The 25,385-nt window shown below is 40.9% G+C and overlaps 1 protein-coding gene across 1 annotated transcript in view; it reads right to left on the reverse strand.

The window, feature by feature from the left end:
- Positions 1-25,385, reverse strand: part of twf2 (twinfilin actin binding protein 2) — a 119,449-nt gene that overhangs the window by 2,665 nt on the left and 91,399 nt on the right. Inside the window, exons 5-8 of the mRNA XM_078543198.1 lie at positions 24,552-24,656; positions 7,466-7,591; positions 5,324-5,474; positions 4,247-4,368 (exon numbers count right to left, since the gene is read on the reverse strand). Coding sequence (XP_078399324.1) covers positions 4,247-4,368; positions 5,324-5,474; positions 7,466-7,591; positions 24,552-24,656 — 504 coding nt within the window. The remainder of the gene's footprint in view (positions 1-4,246; positions 4,369-5,323; positions 5,475-7,465; positions 7,592-24,551; positions 24,657-25,385) is intronic.

The following is a 25,385-nucleotide window of genomic DNA, read 5'->3' on the forward strand; positions in this document are numbered from 1 at the left end:
TCACATCTGGACAGCCAAATATTCCACCTCTCATATATGAAGGAGACACTCTGGAATATATTGAGCACTTCCCATACCTTGGCAGCCACCTATCTCAAAATCCCACCATTCACAAGGAGATCAAACACCAGATTGGCTGCACCAGCTCAGCTTTCTACAAACTATGGCAGCAAGTGTTTAACAACAAATATCTTGCCATGTCAACGAAAGTCCTAGCGTACAGAGCAGTCACATCACCGCACTCCTGTACTACAGTGAGTCCTGAACTGTGCATCAGTGCCACATAAGAGCTCGAGAGAAATTCCATCAGCAATGCCTCCGCCACATCCTCTGGATTCAATAGGTGGATCGTCAGACAACTGCTAGTGTCCATCTTGAAGCCAGCTTCACAAGCATTCAGATAAAACTCTTGCAAAATCAACTATGATGAACTGAACACTGTGTCCAGATGACCAAAAACCATCTCCCCAGCCAGGTCCTGTTTTCTCAACTCTCAAATGGCCTAGGTTGCAGGGGAGGACCAAAAAAATATTTCAAAGACACTCTGAAGCTCTCCTTTAAGCACGGCAGCATTGACATTAATGATTGGGAGGAGCTTGCCACCAATTGTTCAGAATGGTGACAACTTGTCCATCAGGCTGCATCATGCTTTGAGTCACAAAGATGAGGCAGAGGAACAGCACAGGAGGAAAGAAAAGGAAGCAAATCCTGCACTCTGGATCCCATTACCTCAGGGGACATCCTACGGGTTGGGAATCGACTTGTTCAGTCACACAAAGACCCAAGGCAGAAACTCTCAATTCCAAATAGACGTCATCATAGAGTAGAGAGACAGCTGGCGATGATAGGCTCCACTCTCCCAATCTCTGTAACTACCTGAAGCTTTAATATCCTCTCCTGAACTCTGTTCCTCTGACTGGGTTCTTTTGCATCCCTCTCTCTTTGTCCCATCATTATTATTATTATTGGCTATCGCTCGCAAGCGAGGGTGAATATCGTCCATGAGTCCAAAGATGGCTTATTATGCTGATTTGGGTTCTGTAGGCATTATGGCATGTAGGACATTTGTTGCCATGTGGGATTTCTGGTAGTGTATAATTAATTCAGATCATGGTGTGTTCTTTTCACGGCTCTCATTTTTCCTCTCCATTTTGTCATTGTTGGGTCTCAAAATCCCATAAACTCTGTTGCCATCTGGTTTGATCCAGGGCAATGGCCTCCCAGGAGTTGATATCAATGTTGCATTTCTTCATGCTGGCTTTCAGCGCATCCTTGGAGCACTTCTTCTGTCTTCCTCTGGTGTGTCTGCCCTGACTGAGCTGGGAAAAGATCCACTTTGGGAGCCTGATATCTGAACCTATAACCAACCCAATGAAACTAATGGCGAATGATCATAGCCTCAATGCTCGTGGTGCCTGCTTGTAGAGGACACTGATGTTGGTGCATCAGTCCTCCCGCTTAATGTGTAAAATCTTCCGCAGACAGTGCTGATGGAGTGATTCCAGTGCCTTGTGGTGCCTCCTGTACATTATCCATGTTTCATCCCACTAAGGTAGGGGGTAGGGATCACGACCACATGGTGGATCATGAGTTTGGTTTCAGTTTTGAAGTCACGATCTTCAAACATTCACTTCCTCAGGTGACCAAAGGCTGCGCCAGCTGATTTCAGGTGATGCTGGATTTCTTCATCAATGTCAGCCTTCTGTGAAAGATAACTTCCAAGGAACCGGAAGTGTTCCACATTTTCCTGACACTCATCATAAATTCCAAATCAATGGGGCTGGGACATGTGCATTTAGAGTTTGCCGATGGAGGACACTGGTCTTCTGAATGTTGAATGTTAGTCCCATCTTCCTCTATGCCTCAGTTACTATGTCAATGATTCTCTGGAGATCCATTTCTGACACATTAATGAGCCTCTAGTGAGCAGCCAAGGCTTGGTGTTCCTCCTTAAACCCCTCTGGCCTTTCTATCTGTATTGAACAGTTAACTGCAGCTTTGGAGCCACACCTTAGTGTGACTCACCATCTTCAAAAGAGGGAAGAAACAGAAAACAAAATATTTGCAGTTTATAATAAGATTTAAACTTGTTGAATAGTTCAGTGCCTTGCAATCCCTCCTTGGAAAAGAATATTCCCTATAATGTGCGTTATTTGCCTGGCAAAAGCAATGATATAATTATCACCATGGTTCAAAACACAACTCATAATAAAACTGTAAGGTAATTCAGGGAGAGATCTATCAAGCTCATTTAGTTCTCTAGCTTTTATTTCCTCCATTGATTCATTATATAATTTAATAACAAAAATGCTAGGAAGTGAATTACAACACTCGAGTTCCGATCATCTAACTGTCATGAAAGCTATGAATCTTGATGAATCAGAACAAAAGCACCAAATGAACTTCAGCAGCAAGGATGCAATCAATATCAGAATTCAGTTCATTGCTAACTGTCATGTTAGTAGCTTTACTATTCTAGCTTAAGTGCTGTATATGTCAATAGATTGCTGTTTTATAATGTACAATGGTAATCTTACGTAAAATGGTATAAGAAAATACTAATTTTTACATTTACCATTTTTTTGAGGCACCAGCTATGAACACCTCTGCAGATAGCTTCAGTATTCACGTATAAGAACAGTGCCAGTGAAAATCACATCCAAATGGTCTAAAGACCCATTATATAAAGCAATATGTGTCCCAATCATTTCTGCGCAGTCTGTTGGTAATTTATGTCATGATGAGTGTTGGGAAAAATATAGTTGAATAATTCTTCTTAAAAAGGCACCATTCTAACTCTGTAATCTTTAATTCACCTCTGTATATACTTGCCATAGACAGAGTGCAGCGAAGGTTCACCAGACTGATTCCTGGGATGGCAGGATTGTTGGATGAGGAGAGACAGGGTTAACTAGGCTTGTATTCACTGGAGTTTAGAAGAAAGAGAGGAGATCTCACTGAAATGTATAAAATTGTGACAGGGATGGACAGATTGGATGCATGGATGATGTTTCCTCTGGCTGGAGGGGGGGTCTAGAACAAGGGGTCACAGCTTCAGGATATGGGGTAGGCCATTTAGGACTGAGATGAGGAGAAACTTCTTTACTCAGAGGGTGATGAATCTGTGGAATTCTCTACCACAGAGGGCTGTGGAGGCCAAGTCACTGAGTATATTTAAGAAGGAAATAGATAGATTTCTGGACTCCAAAGGTGTAAGGGGTATGGGGAAAGAGCAGGAATATGGATTTGAGATACAGGATCAGCCATGATCATATTGAATGGCGGACTAGGCTCGAGGGGCGGAATGACCTACTCCTGCTCCTATTTTCTATGTTTCTATGGATCTCAACAGGAATAGCAATGGCCTCAGCACCCTCCAACCAGAGAGAAGGAAGAGCAGCCAGGGTTTTCACAATTCATTGAGTTCTGCTGAAAAGATGGGGCTAAATATTTGGGCCCTGGCTAGGTCAGGAATGGAGGCAGACGGGGCACTAGCCAGGGTACTGTGACCCCATTCCCAGTGCCGGCCATTATTGCCGAGGCACGCATGGCTACTCCTCTCCCACGATGTGGGCAGCCAATTAGGCTCATTAAGAGCCTTGTTAAGGGTAGTTAAAGGAGGTTGACTGGTATTTTCCAGTGTCCTGACATGACAGGGGGGATGCGGGAGCAGTTTAACTGCCTGGAGGCAGGCACCCAGCGGAAGGTCGGGCAAGGGGGCGAGGGGCAGCACCATCCAGTGGCATGCTGGGTGGGGGGTTTTCTGCACCGCTTAGACAGGCCTACAGACCACCCTTTCCTGCTTGGGTGGGGGTACAGCCAAATGCTACCGTGTAAAGGGATTCCCCGCCTACTGCCCCCAAAGTGGTGCCTGGCTGCTTTTTCTGTTCTTTGCTTACAGTTTTAAAAAAGTTGGTGATAGAGTGCCTCTATGCTGAAGTGCACTCTCGTTTACTCACCCTCTACCGCAGCATGCTGCTCTTCTCAAGTCGGATGACCTCAGCTTGGCCCTCCAGCATTGAGAGCCGGCCGTTACCCTTAATTATGGAGAACCTGTCTCCATGGCAATTAAGGAGGAGCCTCCATAGGAATCCTAGGTCAGTGACTGTTGACTGGGATTTTCCAGCCAGCCTCCAGTTTCCTGGGATCAGTTCAAGACCTGGAAATAGTCTCGACTCCTTTTTCCCCAATACAAAATACAAACATTCAGCCCATGGTGTCTGCGGACATAAAGGTAGATAACTACCTTTTTGACAACTTTCAGTTGAAGCTGCTGTTCTGCCACATCCAGTAGAGGTCCCTTACAGCTGGAGTACAGCATGCGATCTTTAATACCACATTTGTACCCTGGCATGGAGTAGATAAACACTGTGGGAAGAAAAATAATAAATTCACCACATTTGGAAATAACAGGCGACTTGCAGACGTGCGTGAGCCTGGAGTTGTGTTCCATTTCTACCCACTGTAATTCACTCACTGAAAATGAACAATTTTATATAATCCTTTATTTGCACTTGTGAGAGATGTCAGGACAAGACATAGTTGAAGCTATTTCTAACAGTGGCGTGGAGTAAAATGAACAGGGAAGGTGAATAATTAAAGAAAGGTATATGTCCCAATAAAAGAATATAGCATATAGATGTACAATTATAGCCGGTTGGAATTGAGTAACAGATTGTAACTTCATTGAATGTTTCAGCTAATGCCACATAACTGAAGAGCAGATCTGGCAATTTTTGGGCATCACTTAAACCTTCTGATTACAGTAATTCATTACAATTCACTTTTTATTCACATACATGTGTGTACAAATGCATTAATTTTATGGACAGTAGTGTGTATGAAATATAAGTTATACCACTGAGTTAAGATTGGCCTGGAATAGTTGCTGGATGATGTTAATGTATATGAATGAGTATAGCGTGCACTGGGGAGAGAAACAATAAAAATGTAATTAACATTTTTTAAAAAAGCTACAAGGTTCCCTAATGGCTGAGAAGGTTGACTTCACTTCCTGGTGTCCTTCTAAGCCATCCAGACCAGGAAAGTCTGTGCTGAGATTGCTGATCTCAAATGGGTAAGAGTTGGGCAAGAGAGGAAAATCAGATATGTTAACTACTGAAGTTGCAAGGTGCGGACAGACTTGGTAGTGATGCTCCTATCTCACGATTGAATTGTTTGCTTAAACTGTCTCAGTTTGTATATGAAGAATAGGCAAGCACTTTGGGTGAGCTAGTAGAGGTTACTGAGTGGAGGGAAGAGGAGCAAGTAAATAAAAGCTAGTAAAACACAAAATGTTTCAGTTATACATTTTTGAGCTTACCGACAGACTCTAAGTAGTCCCCCTCATGTGAGTGCTTGTAGAGGAAGAAATGATAGCGAGCAGCATTACTTGGGATTCTCTTTGGCAAGTCAATGATGTCAGTGACATCTGTATGCACCAAGTTGATGGTTTCCTTCTCTATATCTAGTTTCTGAGGGGTGGAGGAGAAAGAAACATAAAAAAGTAAGCAGCTGGTTTGGCTAAACATATATTTTACAGCAGAATATCTTGTAAAAGGTTCTGTTAAGAGCACACAAAATAAGCTTTGTTGCTTGCTCTTTTTTCAACACACCCTAAGCACTTCAGCATAATACCATAGAATGATACAGTGAAGGAGGAGGCCATTCAGTCTATCACACCTCTTTGAAAGAGCTATTGAATTTGTCCTACTCCCTGTGCCCTTTCCCCACTGACATTTAAAGGGAAAAATTTGCAGGGTGATGCGTGCAGTGATTACAGAATACTGTATTGTAACAAGTCTATCAACAGCTACTATAAGCCCAATGATTCCACAGCTACCTTGATTACCCTTCCTCCCACCCCGTTTCTTTTAAGAACTTTATTCCACTCTCCCAGTTTCTCCATCTTTGCTGCATCTATTCCAACTATTACACCCTTCATACCAGTGCTTCTCTGTGTCTTCTTTTTTCCTCAAGTAACATCTGAATGTCCCCTTGCTATTCCAGGGCACCTTCCTGTGCAAGAAGAGGAGATGCAACGCCTGTCCTTTGACCCTTGTCACTGTCCAGGTGAAATAGCGATTTATGTGTACTTCTTTCAATTTAGTACACTGTATTCTCTGCTAATGATGTGGTCTCCTCTACATTGGGGAAATCAAATGCAGGCTGGGTGATTACTTTGCAGAACACCTCTGTTCAATTCGCAAGTGTGACCCTGACCTTTCAGTCATTTGCCATTTTTATTCTCCAGCCCATTTCCACTCTGATCTCAGCCGCTAACTCTCTTCAATGAAGCTCAAAGTCAGCTCGGGAACAGCATCTCATCTTTTTATTAAGCGCTTTACGGCCTTCCAGGCTCAATACGGTGTTCAACAATTTCAGATCATAACCGCTGCTCCCATTTTTTCAGACAGTAGTTGCTGGTAATAATTCTGCTTTTGTCATTTCAGCTCCTCTAGATCCATCTTTTGTTACGTTTCTCATTACCATCTTCTGCCTTGCACCATCATCCTCTTTGTCATTTAACATTCTCTTTTTCAACTCATCACTTCCTTTTGTTCTTTCCTCCCATCTCCGCTTTTCCCTGCCACTACATTTGTTAAGACCTGTTACATCTAACTTTTTTCCAGTTCTGATGAAAGATCATTCACCTGAAACATTAACTCTCTCAGAGTTTCTCTCTCCACAGACGCTGCCTGACCTGCTGAGTATTTCTAGCAATTTCAGTTTTTATCACAAGTTATGACTGTATACATCATAGGAAGACACCAAATTTATTGCCACAGTAAGTCCAAGAATGTGATACATCTTTTGCTATTTTTGGGATTTTTGTCCATGTTACTCATCAAAGCAAAAATCAGATATGAGTAACTGTGTTGCTGTTTCCGAATGAAAGGTCTGTTCATTATGCTAAGTGAGATTAAACTCATGCAATGTGACTGCTTAATGAACTAAAAATATGAAGTCTCAGGATAAAACACTGTTAGAATATTAGCATAAGCTATTTGCAGCATGTCCAAATGAAGAAGAATGCTGGCCATACATGTCACAGAAGAGAAACAACTACTGGTAAAGCCTAGACTGCACCAGTGTGAGCATGAGTAGTATTTCAACTGCCAATTATAATAAAATTAAGGGGGACCAAAGTAGAAAAACAGCATGAGATTTTTCTTTTTCCAGTTAATTTCAATGGCAACTATATATCTTTTCCTCTCACCCAAACAGGTTACCTGAATCTAAAGACAATTTATTTTATTACTCTGGTCCCAGTAAATAAGGACAAGTAACATCAGTTGTGATAAAGTATAATTAAATTGGCCCAAGGAAAGCATCACACTGTACATTAATCTTGTAGTGTTTGCCAGGGCACATGCACGGCCTATCTATTTTGTTACGTACAAGATGCAGTCTTACAATTCTGAAATTAATTGAATTTACATTGTTTGAAAAGGGAATTACATACCAGCTGGATGTAATTTATCTTCTTCTCTTTAAGTAAGAGAAGGGCCGTAATGGCACTTTCCTGGATTGGAAATGCAATACCTTGCATTGTCTGGTGCTTACTTTGGACACTGATCTCAGTCTTTACCTGGAATGGCAAAACATGAAATTACTACACAACGATACCGAAATAGGCATCTTCTTCACCTGCTGCATAACAAAAAACATAACTGACCCAAGGACACAATTCTACAAAAAACTAAATTGCTTTCACCAGGAATTCCTAATTCAGTACAATCCTTAAAGAGGCACAGCATGCCCTAGAAAATTGTTATATGATGGGAATTTTACTGCAGGAACTGTATCTTAATTGCAACTCTTGTATACTTTCTTCAGCCTAAAATGGTGCTAACATCTGTTTGCAAAAATATACAAAGATTGCTGTAAGAAAATCAGCAGACAACATTAAAGGGACATTGGAAGAGAGAAATCTAGGGGTGGTTTTGAAGGTGGTTGATAAGGCTTTTGAAGAACCATACAGGATCCTTGACTTAAAAATACAGGCATAAAGTACAAAAACAAGAACAATTATGCTGAATCTTTATAAACCATTGGTTAGGCCTCAGCTGGAGTACTGAGTCCAATTCTGGGCACCAGAGCTTTGGTCAAAGCCTTGGAGTGAATGCAGAAGAAATTGACCAGAATACCACCAGGGATGAGGGCTTCAGTTATGTGGAATGATTAAAAAAGCTGAGATTATTCTCTTTCGATCAGACAAAGTTAAGTGGAGATTTAATAGATGTGTTCAAAATTATGAAGGGCTTTGATGGAGTAAATAAGAAGAAACCATTTTCATTGGCAGGAGGGTTGATAAATGGATTTAAATTAATTGCCAAAAAACCAGAGAAGGGATGAGGAGTTTTTTTTTATGCAGCAAGTTATGATCTGGAAAGGGTGGTGGCAGCAGATTCAATACTAACTTTCAAGAAGAAGTTTTATGTGTACTTGAAAAGGGAAAAACTGCAGGGCTATCGGGAAAGAACAGGGGAGTAAAACTAATTGGATAATTCTTACCCAGAGCTGGTAAGGGGCTGATTGGCCTTCAGTACTGTGTGATTCTATGAACTGCCTGTCTAAAGGCTCAACAAATCATTGTATTTCAGACAGTGACAGCCTCGTGATTTAGCAGAAGTTATTTATGCAGGGGAATCCAGTTAAGTTTGCTGACAAATGCCCCTAAGTACTCTGCAGAGAACAGTCAAAACACAAGTTTAGCACTTTGTGTTATGCCACTGCAGCATTCTGAAGCCCCAATGAACAGCATGGTCATGTGAAAGGACACTGGCTTGTAACCATGATTTCCCATTGTAGAAAATTCTATTTGTTAGGAAGGACAAAGTGAAGGGGATGAAAAGAAGTATACACTTCCACACAGTGAGGGTGAAAAATACCCCAGTGAGATTAGCCTATGAGCAGCTATAAGGTTACATTCCAACAACCCCACTGCATCCTTCTGCTCAGAGTATATAGTGTACTGTTCTAAAAAAACACAGAAGGATGCACAACAACAAAAAAAAAACTTCTGAATTCCTAGTCTTCTGAATGTTGTAATTCGGCCTATATTTGATGTGTGAAATACTAAATAGAATCCGGAGGCAGAGATGGGAGAGGGTGGGCCAATTTGAGTAACCAAAAACAAGTAATGAACTGACCCCACACCAACAGGGAGTTCCTTGTATAATTAATTTCTCCATAATACAATGAGTTTTTCCATAGTTTTTACTTTTCCTTTCTTGATCAGAGGGTGACCAGTTGGAGTTTTAGCCCAAAACAGTCTGTAATAGGCAAGGATAAGCTCATTGTATCCAAAGACATTTATAGTGGAATCTTTTCCTGCGTTGCAGATGATTTTTTTCCTTCTCATCACACTTTTAATTAGATTTAAAATTTTACCCACTGCTAACCACAGTTGTGATAGACTGGAAGGAATGTTTTAAGTTCATAGCCATTTACGATGAATAAAGTAAAACTCCAGAAATAAATAGCGATTAGAGAATATTTAAACCTTAAAATTTATTTTAAATTTTTTTTTCCAAACTTGAAATTTAGTTATGTTTTTAATTTGTATGCACAATAATCACCACTACATCTCCTGCTAATCAACTGCAAATGATTTCTTGATGAACCGCACCTAATCATAATCCTTAATCGTTCAATATGAATGCCATTATCCATCAACAAGACCTCCTGAAAGGACAGCCAGTGCTGATTGCAGGACTGAATAAATCCATTTTATAAGGCTTACAAATATTTACGTATTCATTTGCAAGTACTCAAGCGCTAGTAGTAGTTTTGAGGTAACAATCTTTGTGTTCTCTGACATTCTTATTAGAAGTTCTTTTACTGAATAACAGAGGGAGAATTTGCAATTGTATTCCAACAGAAAATGTAGATTTTTGTGACACTTTACTTGGTGCATTTTCCAACATTACCAGACTACATTTTTCAGTGCACTTTTCTATTTTAACATGTACACTATTTCATATGAGAGAATATGCCTCACTAAGAAAAAGCAAATGACTGTGGATGCTGGAAATCGGAAATAAAAACAGAAAATGCTGGAAAAACTCAGGAGGTCTGACAGCATCTGTGGAGAGAGAAACAGAGTTAATGTTTTGCGTCTGTATGACTTCTTCAGAGCTTGAAGAATCATACAGACTTGAAACATTAACTCTGTTTCTCTCTCCACAGATGCTGTCAGACCTGCTGAGTTTTTCAGCATTTTTTGTTTTTAATATCCCTCACTAACCTGGCTTGTATTGACAGTGTCAGGGGACTAAGCCACGGCTGACTCAGACAAACGGAATATTCTGGCATTCAGAGAAGCCGATACCTTGTTATCTCTAAAGAGGCACTAATGACCCCTGTGACTGCAGAGATCAAAATCCATGAGAATTGTACAAAGGCCATTTACATTTCTTAGGCCAGGCCGGGCCAGAGACGACCAGTCTGATAGGGCAAAGGAACCTGAAACCTCTTTTGAAATTATTATTGGTTGAAACATTAGCCATCAAGAATCCAGACAAAAGAATATACATCTTTTGTCCAAACCAAAGTGGAGAAATGGGAGTCATATCACATGAACGCCACTAGTTGAGAGAACCAGTTACGCTGTCTTGTTGGAGTTGCAAAGCAGACTCCCATCTTCCAACCAACAAGTGGCAGCTCAGAACCAGGGCTCCATCCAGGTTTAAATGTCTGGCCCCATCTACACTGTTTCTACTGGAACTTCTGAATTTCTGTACCAGCACCTACAAGACTAATTCATCTCTTCATGCCCATTCCATCGTGGACGTCATCTCTACTGAAAAAATGAATTATCCAGCATCAGTCTTCAGCCTGCCGAGTCTATGAAGGAATACACCATTGGACTTTGATTCTGGACTCACTTGCTCAGGTGAATGTGAAAGATCCCATGGCACTATTTCGAAGAACAGCAGGGGAGTTATCCCTGGTGTTCAATCAATACCACAAAAAATAATGATCTGGTCATTATCATACTGCTGTTTGTGGGAGTTTGCTGTGTGCATATTGGCTGCCACATTTCCTACGCTTGAAGTACTTCGTGGCTGTAAAGCTCTTTGAGACACTGCGAAAAGCACTATATAAATGCAACTCTTTCTTTCTTTTCAAAGACTGTAGATCCTAATGGAAAGTAAGAATTGTAGTTCTATAGTTTGAGAATTGGGAAAGTACAAGTTATATCAGGAACATCCGAGTTACATGTGACAATGTCTTTGACCCTAACACATTCTGGGTTGGTTGGATAAATGGATGGCAGCAAATAACTAAACAGCATAATTAAAATTTTACACTTAAACCAAAATAATTTCAAATGAGTTCAGCAAATTGAATAAAATTAATTATTTGTAAAATAATATTCTGGATCCCGGATAGCTCAGGGGTAAAGGCTGTGTGTAACTGAGTTATATATAGATCAGAAAGTCCCAGGTTCAATTCTCAGTCTGTGCTGAATTAGCTGATCTCATGTGGAATGGGGAAGAGGTGCTGCAGTTGGTGTCACTACCTCAGAGAGATGATTAGCCAGGATTCCAATTTCTGATGGCGTGTGTATATGCAAAACTATCTAATGAGAACATGATCAGACTTGGGTGTGCTGACTCTCTATGGTCAAATAGCTTACCAATATTTGGATGACAAGCAAATGACACACACAAGTGAAACAGATAAACAGCATGAGTGAATACCTCATGGGCAGGATAGAAATTCTACAGCTTATAGAAATTTTGTAGTCTATGGTTGTTCCTCCATCATCTCTGGGTCAAAATCCTGGAATTCCTTACGTAACAGAACCATCACCATATAGCCTGCAGTTGTTTAAGGGGCTCATTGCCAGATTTTCAAAGGCAATTAGGGAAACACAATAAACATTGGCCTTGTGTGAATGAGTAAAAAGAAATATGAAAAAGGAAGTTGCACTTGGTTGTAAAAAAAACAAACTAGCCAAAACAAATAAAGTCCTTCCTCTCCAAGTTTCTATTCTGCAAACATGCCACATAGTATAGTGTACATTGTTCGTCTGACAGCTGTTGTTTTTTAAAAAATTATTTGTGGAAAGCTTAAAAATAATGAATTAACTTATTTACAACAGATCCACACAGCTTTCTAAAAACTCCCAGAAGAATCCAAGGTAGTTTTTTTTGTATAACTCCTACTTATATACAACTCTTCTTTTCTGCCATGCAGAGAAAAAACAAAGCTGACGTGACAGGAAAGTTAACTCAAAGGGTACACTTAAAAATAGAAGAAAACAGTTCATGGTTTAAATAATGTCAGATGTTCTTTGCTTGTTGCCAGCAAAATAATACTTCCTCTATATCAGGGGTTCTTAACTTTTTTGCTTCTGGGGTTCCCCACTCCCGTGTTATAACAATTCCACAGATCCCCTGTAACACAAGTGCTTTTTCTGTATAAAAATTAGTCATACAATTAAACATATATATTTATTCTAACTTTTACTTCATTTATTTAGTGTGACTAGAAGATTTATTGCATAACTTCCAGGGCAGTAATGAGGGACTGCTGCACTAAGCAAGTTTGGAAACTAGAGGTAAGAAGTGAATGATGAAAGCAAAAAACTGCGGATGCTGGAAATCCAAAACAAAAACAAAAATATCTGGAAAAACACAGCAGGTCTGACAGCATCTGTGGAGAGGAACACAGTTAACGTTTTGAGTCCGTATGACTCTTCAACAGAACTAAGGAAAAATAAAAAAGAGGTGAAATATAAGCTGGTTTAAGGGGGGGTGGGGCAGGTAGAGCTGGATAGAGGGCCAGTGATAGGTGGAGATAGCTAAAAGATGTCATAGACAAAAGGACAAAGAGGTGTTGAAGGTGGTGATATTATCTAAGGAATGTGCCCTCACACCTTCCTCTCCCTCCCAGAACCATGATAGGGTCCCCCTTGTCCTCACTTATCACCCCACCAGCCTCCGCATTCAAAGGATCATCCTCCGCCATTTCCGCCAACTCCTCCAGCATGAAGCCATCACCAAACACATCTTCCCTTCACCCCCCCGGCGGCATTCCGCAGGGATTGTTCCCTCTGGGACACCCTGGTCCACTCCTCCATCACCCCCTACACCTCAACCCCCTCCCACGGCACCTTCCCATGCAACCGCAGAAGGTGCAACACCTGCCCCTTTACTTCCCCTCTCCTCACTGTCCAAGGGCCCAAACACTCCTTTCAAGTGAAGCAGCATTTCACTTGCATTTCCCCCAACTTAGTCTACTGCATTCGTTGCTCCCAATGCAGTCTCCTCTACATTGGAGAGACCAAACGCAGACTGGGCGACCGCTTTGCAGAACACCTTCAGTCTGTCTGCAAGCATGACCCAGACCTCCCTGTCGCTTGCCATTTCAACACTCCACCCTGCTCTCATCCCCACATGTCCGTCCTTGACCTGCTGCGTTGTTCCAGTGAAGCTCAACGCAAACTGGAGGAACAGCACCTCATCTTCCGACTAGGCACTTTACAGCCTTCTGGACTGAATATTGAGTTCAACAATTTTAGATCATGAACTCTCTCCTCCATCCCCACCCCCTTTCCGATCCCCCTTTTTTCCAATAATTTATATAGATTTTTCTTTTCCCAACTATTTCCATTGTTTTTAAATGTATTTCCATCCATTGTTTTATCTCTACCTTTTAGCCTATTTTGATCCCTTCCCCCCCCACCCCACCCCATCCCCACTAGGGCTATCTGTACCTTGCTCGTCCTGCTTTCTACCCTTAATGTCACCTATCATCACATTCCTTAGATAATATCACCACCTTCAACAACTCCTTGTCCTTTTGTCTATGACATCTTTTGGCTATCTCCACCTATCACTGGCCCTCTATCCAGCTCTACCTGCCTCACCCCCCCCTTAAACCAGCTTATATTTCACCTCTTTTCTATTTTTCCTTAGTTCTGTTGAAGAGTCATACGGACTCGAAACGTTAACTGTGTTCCTCTCCACAGATGCTGTCAGACCTGCTGAGTTTTCCCAGGTATTTTTGTTTTAAGTGAATGATGAACTTTTGGCAGTAAGACTGCTTATTTCTCTCTCTCTAACACTGCCCGACTCCACTACTGCCTTGGCTCATCTGCTGCTGAAACACTCATCTATGCCATTGTGACCCCTTGACTTGTGTATTCCAATGCACTTTTGGCTGGCTGCCCACATTCTACCCTCTGTAAACTTGACATCATCCAAAACTCTGCTGACACTTGGGACGTCCTTATTCACCTCAAGTCCCATTCATCCGTCACCACTGAGTTTGCTGACCTACACTGGATCCCTGTGAAGAAACACCTTGATTTTAAAATTCTCATCCTGGTTTCCAAATCCCTCTATGGTCTCACCCCTCCCTTTCTCTGTTATCTCCTCTATCCCAATCACCCACCGAGATATCTGCACTCATCTAATTCTGGTCTCTAGGACATCTCGGATTTTAATTGCTCCACCATTGGTAGCTGTGCCTTCAGCTGCCTAGGCCCTAAACTCTGAAATTCCTTCGCCAACCTCTCTTTCCTTTTTAAGACACTCCTTAAAACCTTCCTCTTCAGCCAAGCTTTTGGCCATCTGCCCTAATATTGCCTTATGTGGCTTGGTGTCAAATTTTGTTTTATAATACTCTTGTGAAGGGTTATTATTAATTAAAGGTGCTATATAAATGCAAGTTGCTGCTGAAAGAGATCTTAAAAATGTCTGCCATAATATGCATTGTTGGGCACAGTGATGTTATAGAATTAAGAGATATTCCTCTTTACCAACATTCAGTTTGGTAGATTTCAATGCACTGTTGTTTAGGGTCTGGTTAACTTAAAGCAGCATACAAGGTTGAGATAATGCATCAGCATTGGAGCATTCAACAGGTTCTTTCATGAGAATGAAAGAATGGCACAATGCTTGTGATATTTAGGGTTATATCTTTGAAGGAGAAAATCTACGTATAATATATTCTGACAGTCATTAAGTCTATTTTTTACATAAGTGACTTAAAACCCAACCACAAGTCCACCCACTTTAGATTGATAACTGGAAATTAGATGCAATTTTATTTTTCCATGACTCTCAAGTCAGAGACAAATTAACACAGGATACAAGCTGAAGCAGGCCAGCACTGTGGGCATCCAGTGGGTGGACCTAAAGAGGAAGTTCTCTTTTGGTGACTCCATTGTCATTGATGGTCACTTATTATTCACTGGCTGCTGCTTCTTACTAATTGAATTGAGGAAACACACCATCTTTTTGATGCTGTTGGTGATAACCTCAATGTACTCCCTGTTGGCCCATGCTGGTGCATCTTTCACCCTGGTCACCCTGCATCGCCATGGCTGAAGCAGAACTATGTTCCCTGACCCTGTCCCCACCTGTAATCGTTGCGTTGATTGGTTTTGCATCGCCCATCTGAAAGGCTGAATAAACCAAACAACCAAATTGGACACAGCTAACTCAGGACAGGATAAGCAAAGATTTTTGATCAGGCGGGCAAAAATTTGAGACAATAATGAGAGTTACTGGTTACTTTTAGTGGACCCCTTGAAATATTCTTGCAGACCCCTAGGGGCATGTGGACTGCTGGTTGAGAACCCCTTCCTTACATTACTGATTCATGAATTCATGGCGGTGGGGTAAGAAATGGGTGAGTTTTGAATTGCACATGTCATTTAGGACACAGCTATTATATTAAACATTCAGCTCCAAAATCTGATCAGATTGCCTTACTGAAGATTGAGTTTCAGTCTGCCATGTCATTACCATGTGTCAGAGAGGTATTTCGGCCAAGTATCCTGTGCTAGGGTACACAGCTGTGGCTCAGTGGGTGCATCCTCATGCCTGTGAGTCAGAAGCTTATTGGTTCAAGTACAACTTGAGAGAGACAAGCATAAAACTCATTTCTACCACTTCAGAAATGCCACCTTTTGGATGAGATGTTAAAATGAGACCAGGTCTACCTGGTCTCATAAAAGACATAAAAGATCCTATGGAACTTTCTGAAGAACAACAGGGAGTTAACCCCAGTGTTCTGGCCAATATTTATCCCCTAAAAATGATATCTGGTCATTATCTCAATGCTGTGCACAAATTGTTGTAATGTTGGAAGTGTAGCAGCCAGTTTTTACACCTCAAAAGTACTTCATTGGCTGCAAAGCCCTTTCGGATGTCTTGAGGTTGTGAAAGGTGCTATATAAATGCAAGTCATGCACCTCTTGATTTTTGATTAGAGCACAATATTTGCAGTGACTTGGTAATAGGTTGTAGTTGGTTAAAGGTTATCGGGGGGGAAAGTGGGAATGTGGAGTTGAGGTTACAATCAGATCAGTCATGATCGTATTGAATGGAGGAGCAGACTCGAAAGGGCTGAGTAGCCTACTCCTGGGGCAGGATTTCCCGGTTGCCAATCGGGGGGCGGAGCCCTCTCGCTGATGCGTAAAATGACGCGGGATGACATTGGGCGGAACACCCGACGTCACCCCGCATCATTTCAATTTTCAGGTCGGAGGGGGCTCAGCCGAATCTGCGCCCGCCGACCTGTCAATGGCCTATTGAGGCCATTGACAAACTCATTATCATTAACGGACCTACCCATCCAACCTTAAGGTTGGCGGGCAGGCCAGGGGCCCTGGCGGGTTTCAGAGAAAGCATGAAACCTCATCCACGGGCGGGACGAGGTTTCATGTAGGTTTTTAAAAATTTAATAAAAGTTTATCTAAAAGTGATGGACATGTCCCAACTCATGTGACAGTATCACATGAGGGAACATGTCAAGGAAATTTTATTTTTCTATTTTTAGCATTTTTGCATTTGGAGCTGATCTCCCTGAGGCAGCACTTAGCCTCAGGGAGATGAGTGCGCTCTTTCGTGCGCATGCGCGAAAGAGCACACTCTTGGTTCAGGGAACCCCCCCCCACCCGCACAGGGAGCGCATAGCATCTCCTGGCGGATGTCACGCTGGGTGGGCCTTAATTGGCCCACCCACATAAATTGGCGGCGCGCCCCCATTCGGGGGTGCTTATCAGAGGTGCGCCTCCACTCGCCCACTCCTGAACTCCCCCACCCATCCTCCCGATGGGAGGGAAAATTCTGTCCCTAGCTCCTATTTCATATGTTTGTATGCATAGGCTGACTTGGTCTGGCATGGGTTTGTAAACTTCTGTGGATTAACTGGTGAGTAAAATTACAAGAGGCAGAAATGATGTAGAGGTATGCAGGCTATTTGACTGAGACATGAGCACAGAGTCAGCAGGCACTAGTTTAAAATCAATAAACTTCAGGTGAGGCTCGCAATTTATAAAATCATTTCCTCAACAATGAGGTGCGAAAGACACTCTCACTAAAGGTAATTATCTCTTTCAAAAAGGAGCTGCATAGATACTTGGCTGGAAATGGGATTAGTGATTATAGGGATAAATCAATCACTTATGGGGTTTAGAGGTGGCTTGCATGCTACTGGAGCTGCTAGTGGTGCTGTGAGGAAAAGGAGAATGTTATCTAAATGTTGCTAACAGGACAGGGTCCAACTGAGGTGAAAAAGCTGAACATCCCAAATTTTTGCTTCATTACTTTTGGCCCTCTGAAAGTTCTATAAATACTCCCTGAAAATGAAATGAGTGCTTGCGGCAGGGTATATAGTGCGTTGTCCGGATTGGAACTGGATTATCCAGTTATCTAACTCATTTAGACCCATCCAGGTTTTCTGTTCTTTTCTCTCCTTCTTATAATTTTATCTTGACCCTATTATCAACAGGATTTGTGGTTATTATAGGAAAATATTAAACTGCGTCATATCCTGAAATAGCCTCCTTCCAAAAATCCATTCAAATGCCATTATGTTGGCAATCATCGTTTGTTATATCTCAGTTGAGCTACCAAATAAAACCCAGAGGTGGAGAAGGGTCAGGCCATTTTGAGTGGGAAAGGGAAGAATACCCAACTATAAAACTATAAGTTTTGATTTTTCCACTTCTTTGCATATGAAAAAAGTACCATGATCCAATTACTGCATTTGTTGTCAGATTTAAAATAATCAACTATTCATCATAAAGGAATATGTTCACATTATGCAATTAATCAAATACAAAATGATAAAATTCACTGTTAACAAAGGGATGTCAAGCATGCTAGGTGGGAGATCTGGATTTATAGCCTTGGATTATTTTTAAAGTAAAACATTCAAAAGAGCAAGTCTTTACTTTGTTGTCAAGCTAGCCAGAGAGCATAACATTTTTGACAGTTTTACTAGCTAAGGGAAACCCAGGCCTCTTTAATCATCGGTAATGCTGTAGGTAGTGAACAGATAAAACAACAGAAACCAATATGAAGAAATGAAGGCCTACCATTGTGCCGCTGGACTTCTGAAGGCATGTGGAAGGGCAGAAAAATGCAGCAGAAAGTAAAAACATGATAGCAAAGCTCCGTAATACCAGGCACTGGAAATGCAATGCCTGTCTTTGTTTGATCCGCAGTAATTATCAGCAATTGTCCATGCAGTAAATAACAGTAATGGATGTTTTGTCAATTGATTTGCTTATGAGTATGAAGTGGTTCTGAATTGAGAACCTCTCACAAGCCACAAAGCCAAGCTGGAACAAGATAACACATGACCACTTAAATGGTACACATTTCGTTCGTCACAGGTACAATATATAGTCAAGTGTCAAGAGAGATTTGCTTGACCAGCCATTACCTTGTCTGTGTCCTTGAAGGTGAACTTTATTTGTACAAGTCTGATAAACCAGCATTTCCTATAAATTTCCATTCAGTTGAACAGTTAATTATTTGAACCACTATAAAGGAATGCCGAGTAACAGGAATTAATCTCTGAATGCAGAGATTTTGTTCTGACCATCCCTAGCTATGTTCATGGGTGTTTTTACTGTACACACACAGGCAAGTATACATAAAATCCAAGTATGAATAGTAAGAACTGACCAACTTTGTTGTAATTGGATTGCTGAATATTCAGGTTGCCTGGCAAAGACATGGGGCAGGATTTTCCCTGCAGGCAGCTGAACATCAGGCTGAAATGTGAGTTAGAAACCTGCACAGTGTGGGAAACTGTCACTCACTGTGATGTTCACCAGAGTGTCCAATTAATGGCCAGAGGACAGGCTTGCTGTCCAATTAAGGTCGGCGGTGAGCTCTCGAACCTGGACGGCCAATCAGAGGCCTTCCAGCTTGAAAGGAGACTGCAATGCAAGGTAAGTAGGGGAGAGGGTGCTTAAAATGGCTGTGACCTCTCTCCAACTTTTACAAATTTAAATTAAAAAATAGCTTTTGCAGCCAGGCCACCGCTGTGGATGGGTGGTGTGTGGGAAGTAGGGGGGGAGCTCCTCTATAGGAAAGCCTTTGGTTGCTGCAGCACCCAACAAGCATGGATGGCTTCTAGGCCTACCCGGATCACTGAAACCAACCCCTCCACCCCCCGCAAATCGTTTTCCTCCATGCACCTGAACTGGCCCCAGCCACATCTGGGGATCTCAAAGCTGACTGGAAAATCCTAGTCAGCCTCCTTAATTAGCCACGCTGGCTACCCATCTTTTGCTGGCAGGTAGACCTGCCACGCCTTGCATCACATCTCTGAAAAAATAGCCAGGGAGAAAAGAGGGTGGGATGGAGCTGGGAAACTAGCACACTGGCCAAAAGGGCTATTTTTAGCTCCTGCCCGCCTCCGTTCCAGCCCTTCTGAGGATTGTGCCCATGGTGTATAGTTCTGGAGGCTAAGTAATCAGTCAGCCCTGCTTTCGTGTTAGATTTGGAGTTTGGAAATTTTAAGTCCATCCACTGTAACATAATCCAGTAAAATAGGAGACAATGTATGTATTATGGTAACCTCTTGGCCCTATATGTCTTCAGCAGGATTTGCAAATTGGATATGATGGAATAATTCTGAAGCAGGTGATAGTGACATCTAGCAGCAGATTTAACACTGCCAGCACTTTTATTTTGTGCCACTGATAGGCTGCCTAACCTAGTCAGTTTGGATCTCCTTCTATGACAAATGGTGATGTTAATTGGTTACCCAGATGGTCGGACATTCTGCTGGATCTAAAACTGTGTCCCTCTCCTGTTCCATTTTTGGAATAAAAGCTCAATTTCAATCAACTATATTTTCAATTTTAAAAAATGATAAAAATTTAGTTTAGTTTTAATGTCGTTTATTGTCTGTATACAATTGTAGACATGGCTAGGTTGAAGCTGAATACAATTTATATCCATTTATGCGTTGTTAAAAACACATATACACAAACTTACACAGGTAACATTCCACATACATGTAACAAAGTTGAAGGTCAACTATATATTGCATAGAACAAAACAACAACCTTTACCATTCTGATGAATATTCCACGGCGAATTCTTGCACACTTTAAACATTCCTTCCAGACATGATAAAACACATATGAACTGATTGCTAACCAGAAGGCCAATTTTCAAAATTCCATCATTTTTGAAAAAATGCAACGTGACAATTTCAGTGTAATGGAATGGCAGTCACATAATTGTAATGGGCATGATTTTAAAAAGGTGACAAGCTTAGGATAGATGAAGAGTCACAGAAGTTCAGAATTAATTGTGTAAAAAACCCACAAAAAATAATTTTGGTTAGAGATGCTTTGGATCACCAGGCAGCGCAGGGGAGAGCATAAAAGCATTTTTGATAATGGAAAAGAATATTTTGTCATCTGTGCAGTTGTTTTACATTTACTGCCATAAAAGCACACACACGGTTATGTGCTCAGAAATGATTTTTTGCATATAGTGCACTTGTTTGCCCTTCACATTTTTGCGGGGAAAAATTGCATGCTTTTTGTATTGAAAATTCAATCTAGTCAATCTAGAGTCACATTATAATAATGCTTTTAGTTATAAATAATCTTGTGACATTGCAAAATGTCTGAAAATTGGCCTCACGATACACATTAATTCAGCAACTACCTCATTAACTTACAATTCTTATTTATTCTTAATTGCACAAGGAAAATCACAACAAAGATCAGATAATTCAATTCAATTCAAATCAATCCGGGGGGGGGCATAAAGTGAAAATGAAAATGAAGAAGTTAACACAATGGAACTTTGTCATTTAAAGATCTGAAGTTGTTAAAATGTTGTCTGGTTGAGTACATGATGCAAAATACTGAGCCAGACAGACCAGACTCCATTTGTAGTCAGTGCTCAGTTACCTGATCATAACTGGGGCTGCAGTAAAGATACCCACAAATGGCTTAGGAAGAGGAGAGGCAGGGATAAAGTCAATCAGTTCCTCTCCTGATCACTATCCAGCGACCTGCAGTATGAAGCACACAGGTGTGGATGTCGGGTAAGGACAGGGCAGACAAGTCATGTATATTAAATAGCCTGGCACTGCTCATCATCTCGGTTCACACAGATTCGCAGTTAGCTAGTGGTGAGGCATGAATTACTTTCTTCAGAAAAGGAGTGAAAAATATTGAGGGAAAAACACTGCAACAGATGTAGAGTTTACAGCCAGCTTTTGAAAGCATCTACTCTGCATAATAGTTCCTCTTTTTATACTGTCTGTATTTTGAGCTTAGCATAATTTCTAAGGCTCCTAGGGAAGCCTGGTAACTGTTCCCAGACGTTTGCCAACTCTGCTTTCATTGACTGCTTAAGGTCATGACGGTGATCCAGGGATAGTCAACCATTTCTAAAGAGTTGCATTGACTGAGTTTTGTTTTCAATTAGAGGTTAGATATATAAAAACGCAACTGCATTCAGTTTTTGATAAGGAAACAATCTTTGCAAAGCACAAAGCAGTATCAGAAAAGGAACAACTGACAAGACATGCACATTTCACCACACTGCAGCCAGAACAACTATAGGAAGCAAAATAAATTGCAACACCAAAAGCAGGCAGACACACGCATAAACACATACCACAAACAAGACTTATTACATTTCTGTCAAATAAATATACACTTATAATTGTCCCTTTTCTTGTGTTTTATGCAGATAACTGCAGAGGCAACCCAAGAGCAGACATATTTTGAGGTCAGTCATCACTGCCTCTGCCAGGGTTTACTGGGGTAGTAACAGGCTCAAAATCAGGGTCAAGTAGCCTTACCTACAATGCGGCTGGCTCCATTTTGAAAGGGGCCGACTGCTGGGTGTCCAAAATGCTTGTTTGTTTCAGGCCACTTTTAGAATGGAAATTGGAGCTGTATGACATTAATAGAACCTTCATTGCCATTTTAAGTCAGATTAGTTGGAGTGAGGGCTGTGCACACACTAACTACTTCAAAGGCTAATGGAAGTAAAGAGACCTAGCAGATAAGTGTTGAATTTCCTTGTATGAGTTTGGGCCACTACTGCCTTGTTCCTCCTCCAACTACCCACTTTTATCACTGACCGCTGTGGGCAGAATGCCCCCTTGTAATAACATCAGGAACTGTGAGCTCTTATGCAGAGTACCACTCCTGGTAGCTAGGGGTGCTGGGCTGGACAAATTCCACTGAGTCGTTTATCTCCAAGCTATCTTGGAGAATAAAATACAGGATGCAAGAATGTTCTGAGACATTGGTAAGGATTATATGGTGTTTGAGGACACTATCCCTATTTAAGTCTAAATTCTAGCTTTTATTACTAGAAACCTTATGTATGCAATTCCCCATGTGAGTAGCCCTTGACTTTTGCGGTATCAGGGTAGATGCAGACTGGAGGTTGCTAGTGAGTATATGAACAAGTAATTCCAGTGCTCTCAATTATATAGGAATTCTCATATTTAATTGAATCTTGTTGGCATGTATAGATCCTTGAATTTTAGAAAAATGTGAAACAATCTAATTTAAAAGGTTGGACCAACGTTCCTGCTAATTTCCCTTTGTTGTGCATGGCCCGTTTCATACCTCTGTAGTCCTTTTAAGATTGCTGCGCTATTGCGCACTCACCCATCTTAAAAGGACTACAGTTGGTATGTGGCCTGTTTGTCCCGAGTGTGGCACATATTCTGATTGTGCACCCCCCACAGCTTAAAGGCAAGGTGGGTGTGGACTGCTAACATTGTAAAATGGAAAAACCAGGTAGCTGTTATAATGTGCTGCACCTACCTAGCAGGTCACATCTGATAAACACATGGCACTATTTAGGCTCAAAGATTTCAGCTGAATTTATTGGGGAGGGATAGGAATGGTCAAGCTTTTTTCTGGGCCTGAAGCCAACTCAGTTTCTAATTGGCACACAGGGATTTGACATGCATCAAATTTTCAGTTCAAAAACAATGCATTTCTGTTCATGCAACCCAGCAGTAAATGGAGTCAGTTGCTGTGTGAAGTATGTTTTTAAAACTGACTGCACTATTTATGGGTGGTGCCACCATGCTGGAGAACTTTGGTGGGGGCTTCATTCTTGGAGCAGTCAGAATTGAGTATCCTCGATTCTGCCATGGAAAGTTTACAGCGACTGCTACAGCAATGTAAGTGACTGCAGGAATAACAGCAAGATTTGCAAATCCACTTTTTTGATTCTTATCAATTGTTATTTGTGACAATCTAAATGTGTAATCTGCAATTGGCAAAGTGATATTATCATGTTGTACACTGCTTCAGCCTTTACTTGACTACAAATATGATGAAACATCTTAGGAGGAATTTTACCATGGTAACACTGCCCCTTTAACATTTTCCTTTTCTGATCTCATCAGACACGAATGAAAGGCTGCATTGTACTGGACTCTGATATCACTAATTCCATTCTTAATAAAAATTCAAAACTTTGTCAAGCTCACTTCAAAAAGACACAAGATAAAGCAAATGACAGAAAATGTTTAAGTACCTACCTGGATCACCTTATCCTGCAAAAGACAGTGAAGTCAACCCACAGCCACAGAAATACTTTTTGTCACAATCAGGTTAGCAAGTCTTTTTTAAAAGAAGACCTTTCGTCTCACAAGAGAAAAAGTCTCCATTATTCATGACTGATTAACCTATGGAGCAAACCGCTTTGTGATAAACGTGAATCCAAGGCTTGACAGAATTAAAAGAAAAATCTCATTCTGGCATCCGTAAATGGATTTTGTACAAATGTAAGCGACAGGATAGCAAATAAATATCCAGTACTAGACAGAATAACTTACAAGGGGATATAGTAGGTATTTTATTTAAATAAGGCTATCTATTCAACAGAATACCTGGCATTATTTTTTTCAATGACTGGCTTGGGTGCAATCATCTATATCGGGCTCATCATCACGATATCATTACCAAATAACATCTTTTAATGATGATAATAAAGTATTCTGCATTTAAAAAATATCTTTATACCAATGGGATTTTTGTTTAATTTAAATTCACGCAAAGCAGCCTGAAATAGCCTTTTGTTGTATATTTATTTACTGCACCCAGTAAATCAAATAGAAATATTTGCATATTCCTAGAATTCATTGTTTATGTAACTAGTTTCATGATCCGTGCAGAGACAGATAAAGTAAACTGCCATGTTCTTTCATATTATGAAAACTGTTGAACAAAGGGAACCACAGGAAAGCGGATGGCGATACAGAATTGATGGTATTGTTACCTCATTAATCTTAATCTGCTTCAGCTCCTCCTCAGCTGCTGTAAGTGGTGCTGGTCCCAAGCGGGACAGGACATGCTTCTGATAGCCACTAAAACAGACATCTTCCTGTTGGGAAAAACATAGCGATTTTCAATATCAGAATATTAACAAATGCAAAATCAAATTGCTACTAGAATTGATATTACCAGCAAGGCAAGTTAAGGCAAATTGCATTAATTTCTTACTAAGATAAAAGCAAAATACTGCGGATGCTGGAAATCTGAAACAAAAACAGAAAATGCTGGAAAAACTCAGCAGGTCTGGCAGCATCTGTGGAGAGAGAAACAGAGTTAACGTGTTGAGACTGTACAATTCTTCTTCAGAGTTAACTCTGTTTCCCTCTCCACAGATGCTGCCAGGCCTGCTGAGTTTCCCCAGTATTTTCTGTTTTTGTTGCACTAATTTCTTATTGCGGTGTGCAGCATGGGTGGCAAGATCATCTGCGTCAATTAACTGTGTTATTAATTCCTAAAATGAACTGTCTTCAGCATGCCTGTGAACCTCATCAAGACTCGGAGGGACAAAATTATATTTCAAATCTCAATCATAAGGGAGTCTGAAAAAATACTTCAGATAAGATCTAGGCAGTATTGAAGGCTTTTGTAAATAAGTCACGTAGAAGGATGTGGTAAAAGAAGAAATGGACCCATTCAAACCAGATTTAAATTGATGAAGTTAAAGGATAAGGATGTGGTAGAAGTGTCAAATTATTATTTTTTTCCTTCAGTTGTATAGTGGAAGAGGATATATTACCAGAAGTAAAGGGAAGATTAGAGATTAGAGAAGTGAAGTTTT

The sequence above is a fragment of the Cetorhinus maximus genome, chromosome 6 (genome assembly GCF_964194155.1).
Source record: "Cetorhinus maximus chromosome 6, sCetMax3.hap1.1, whole genome shotgun sequence".
NCBI classification, from domain to species: Eukaryota; Metazoa; Chordata; class Chondrichthyes; order Lamniformes; family Cetorhinidae; genus Cetorhinus; species Cetorhinus maximus.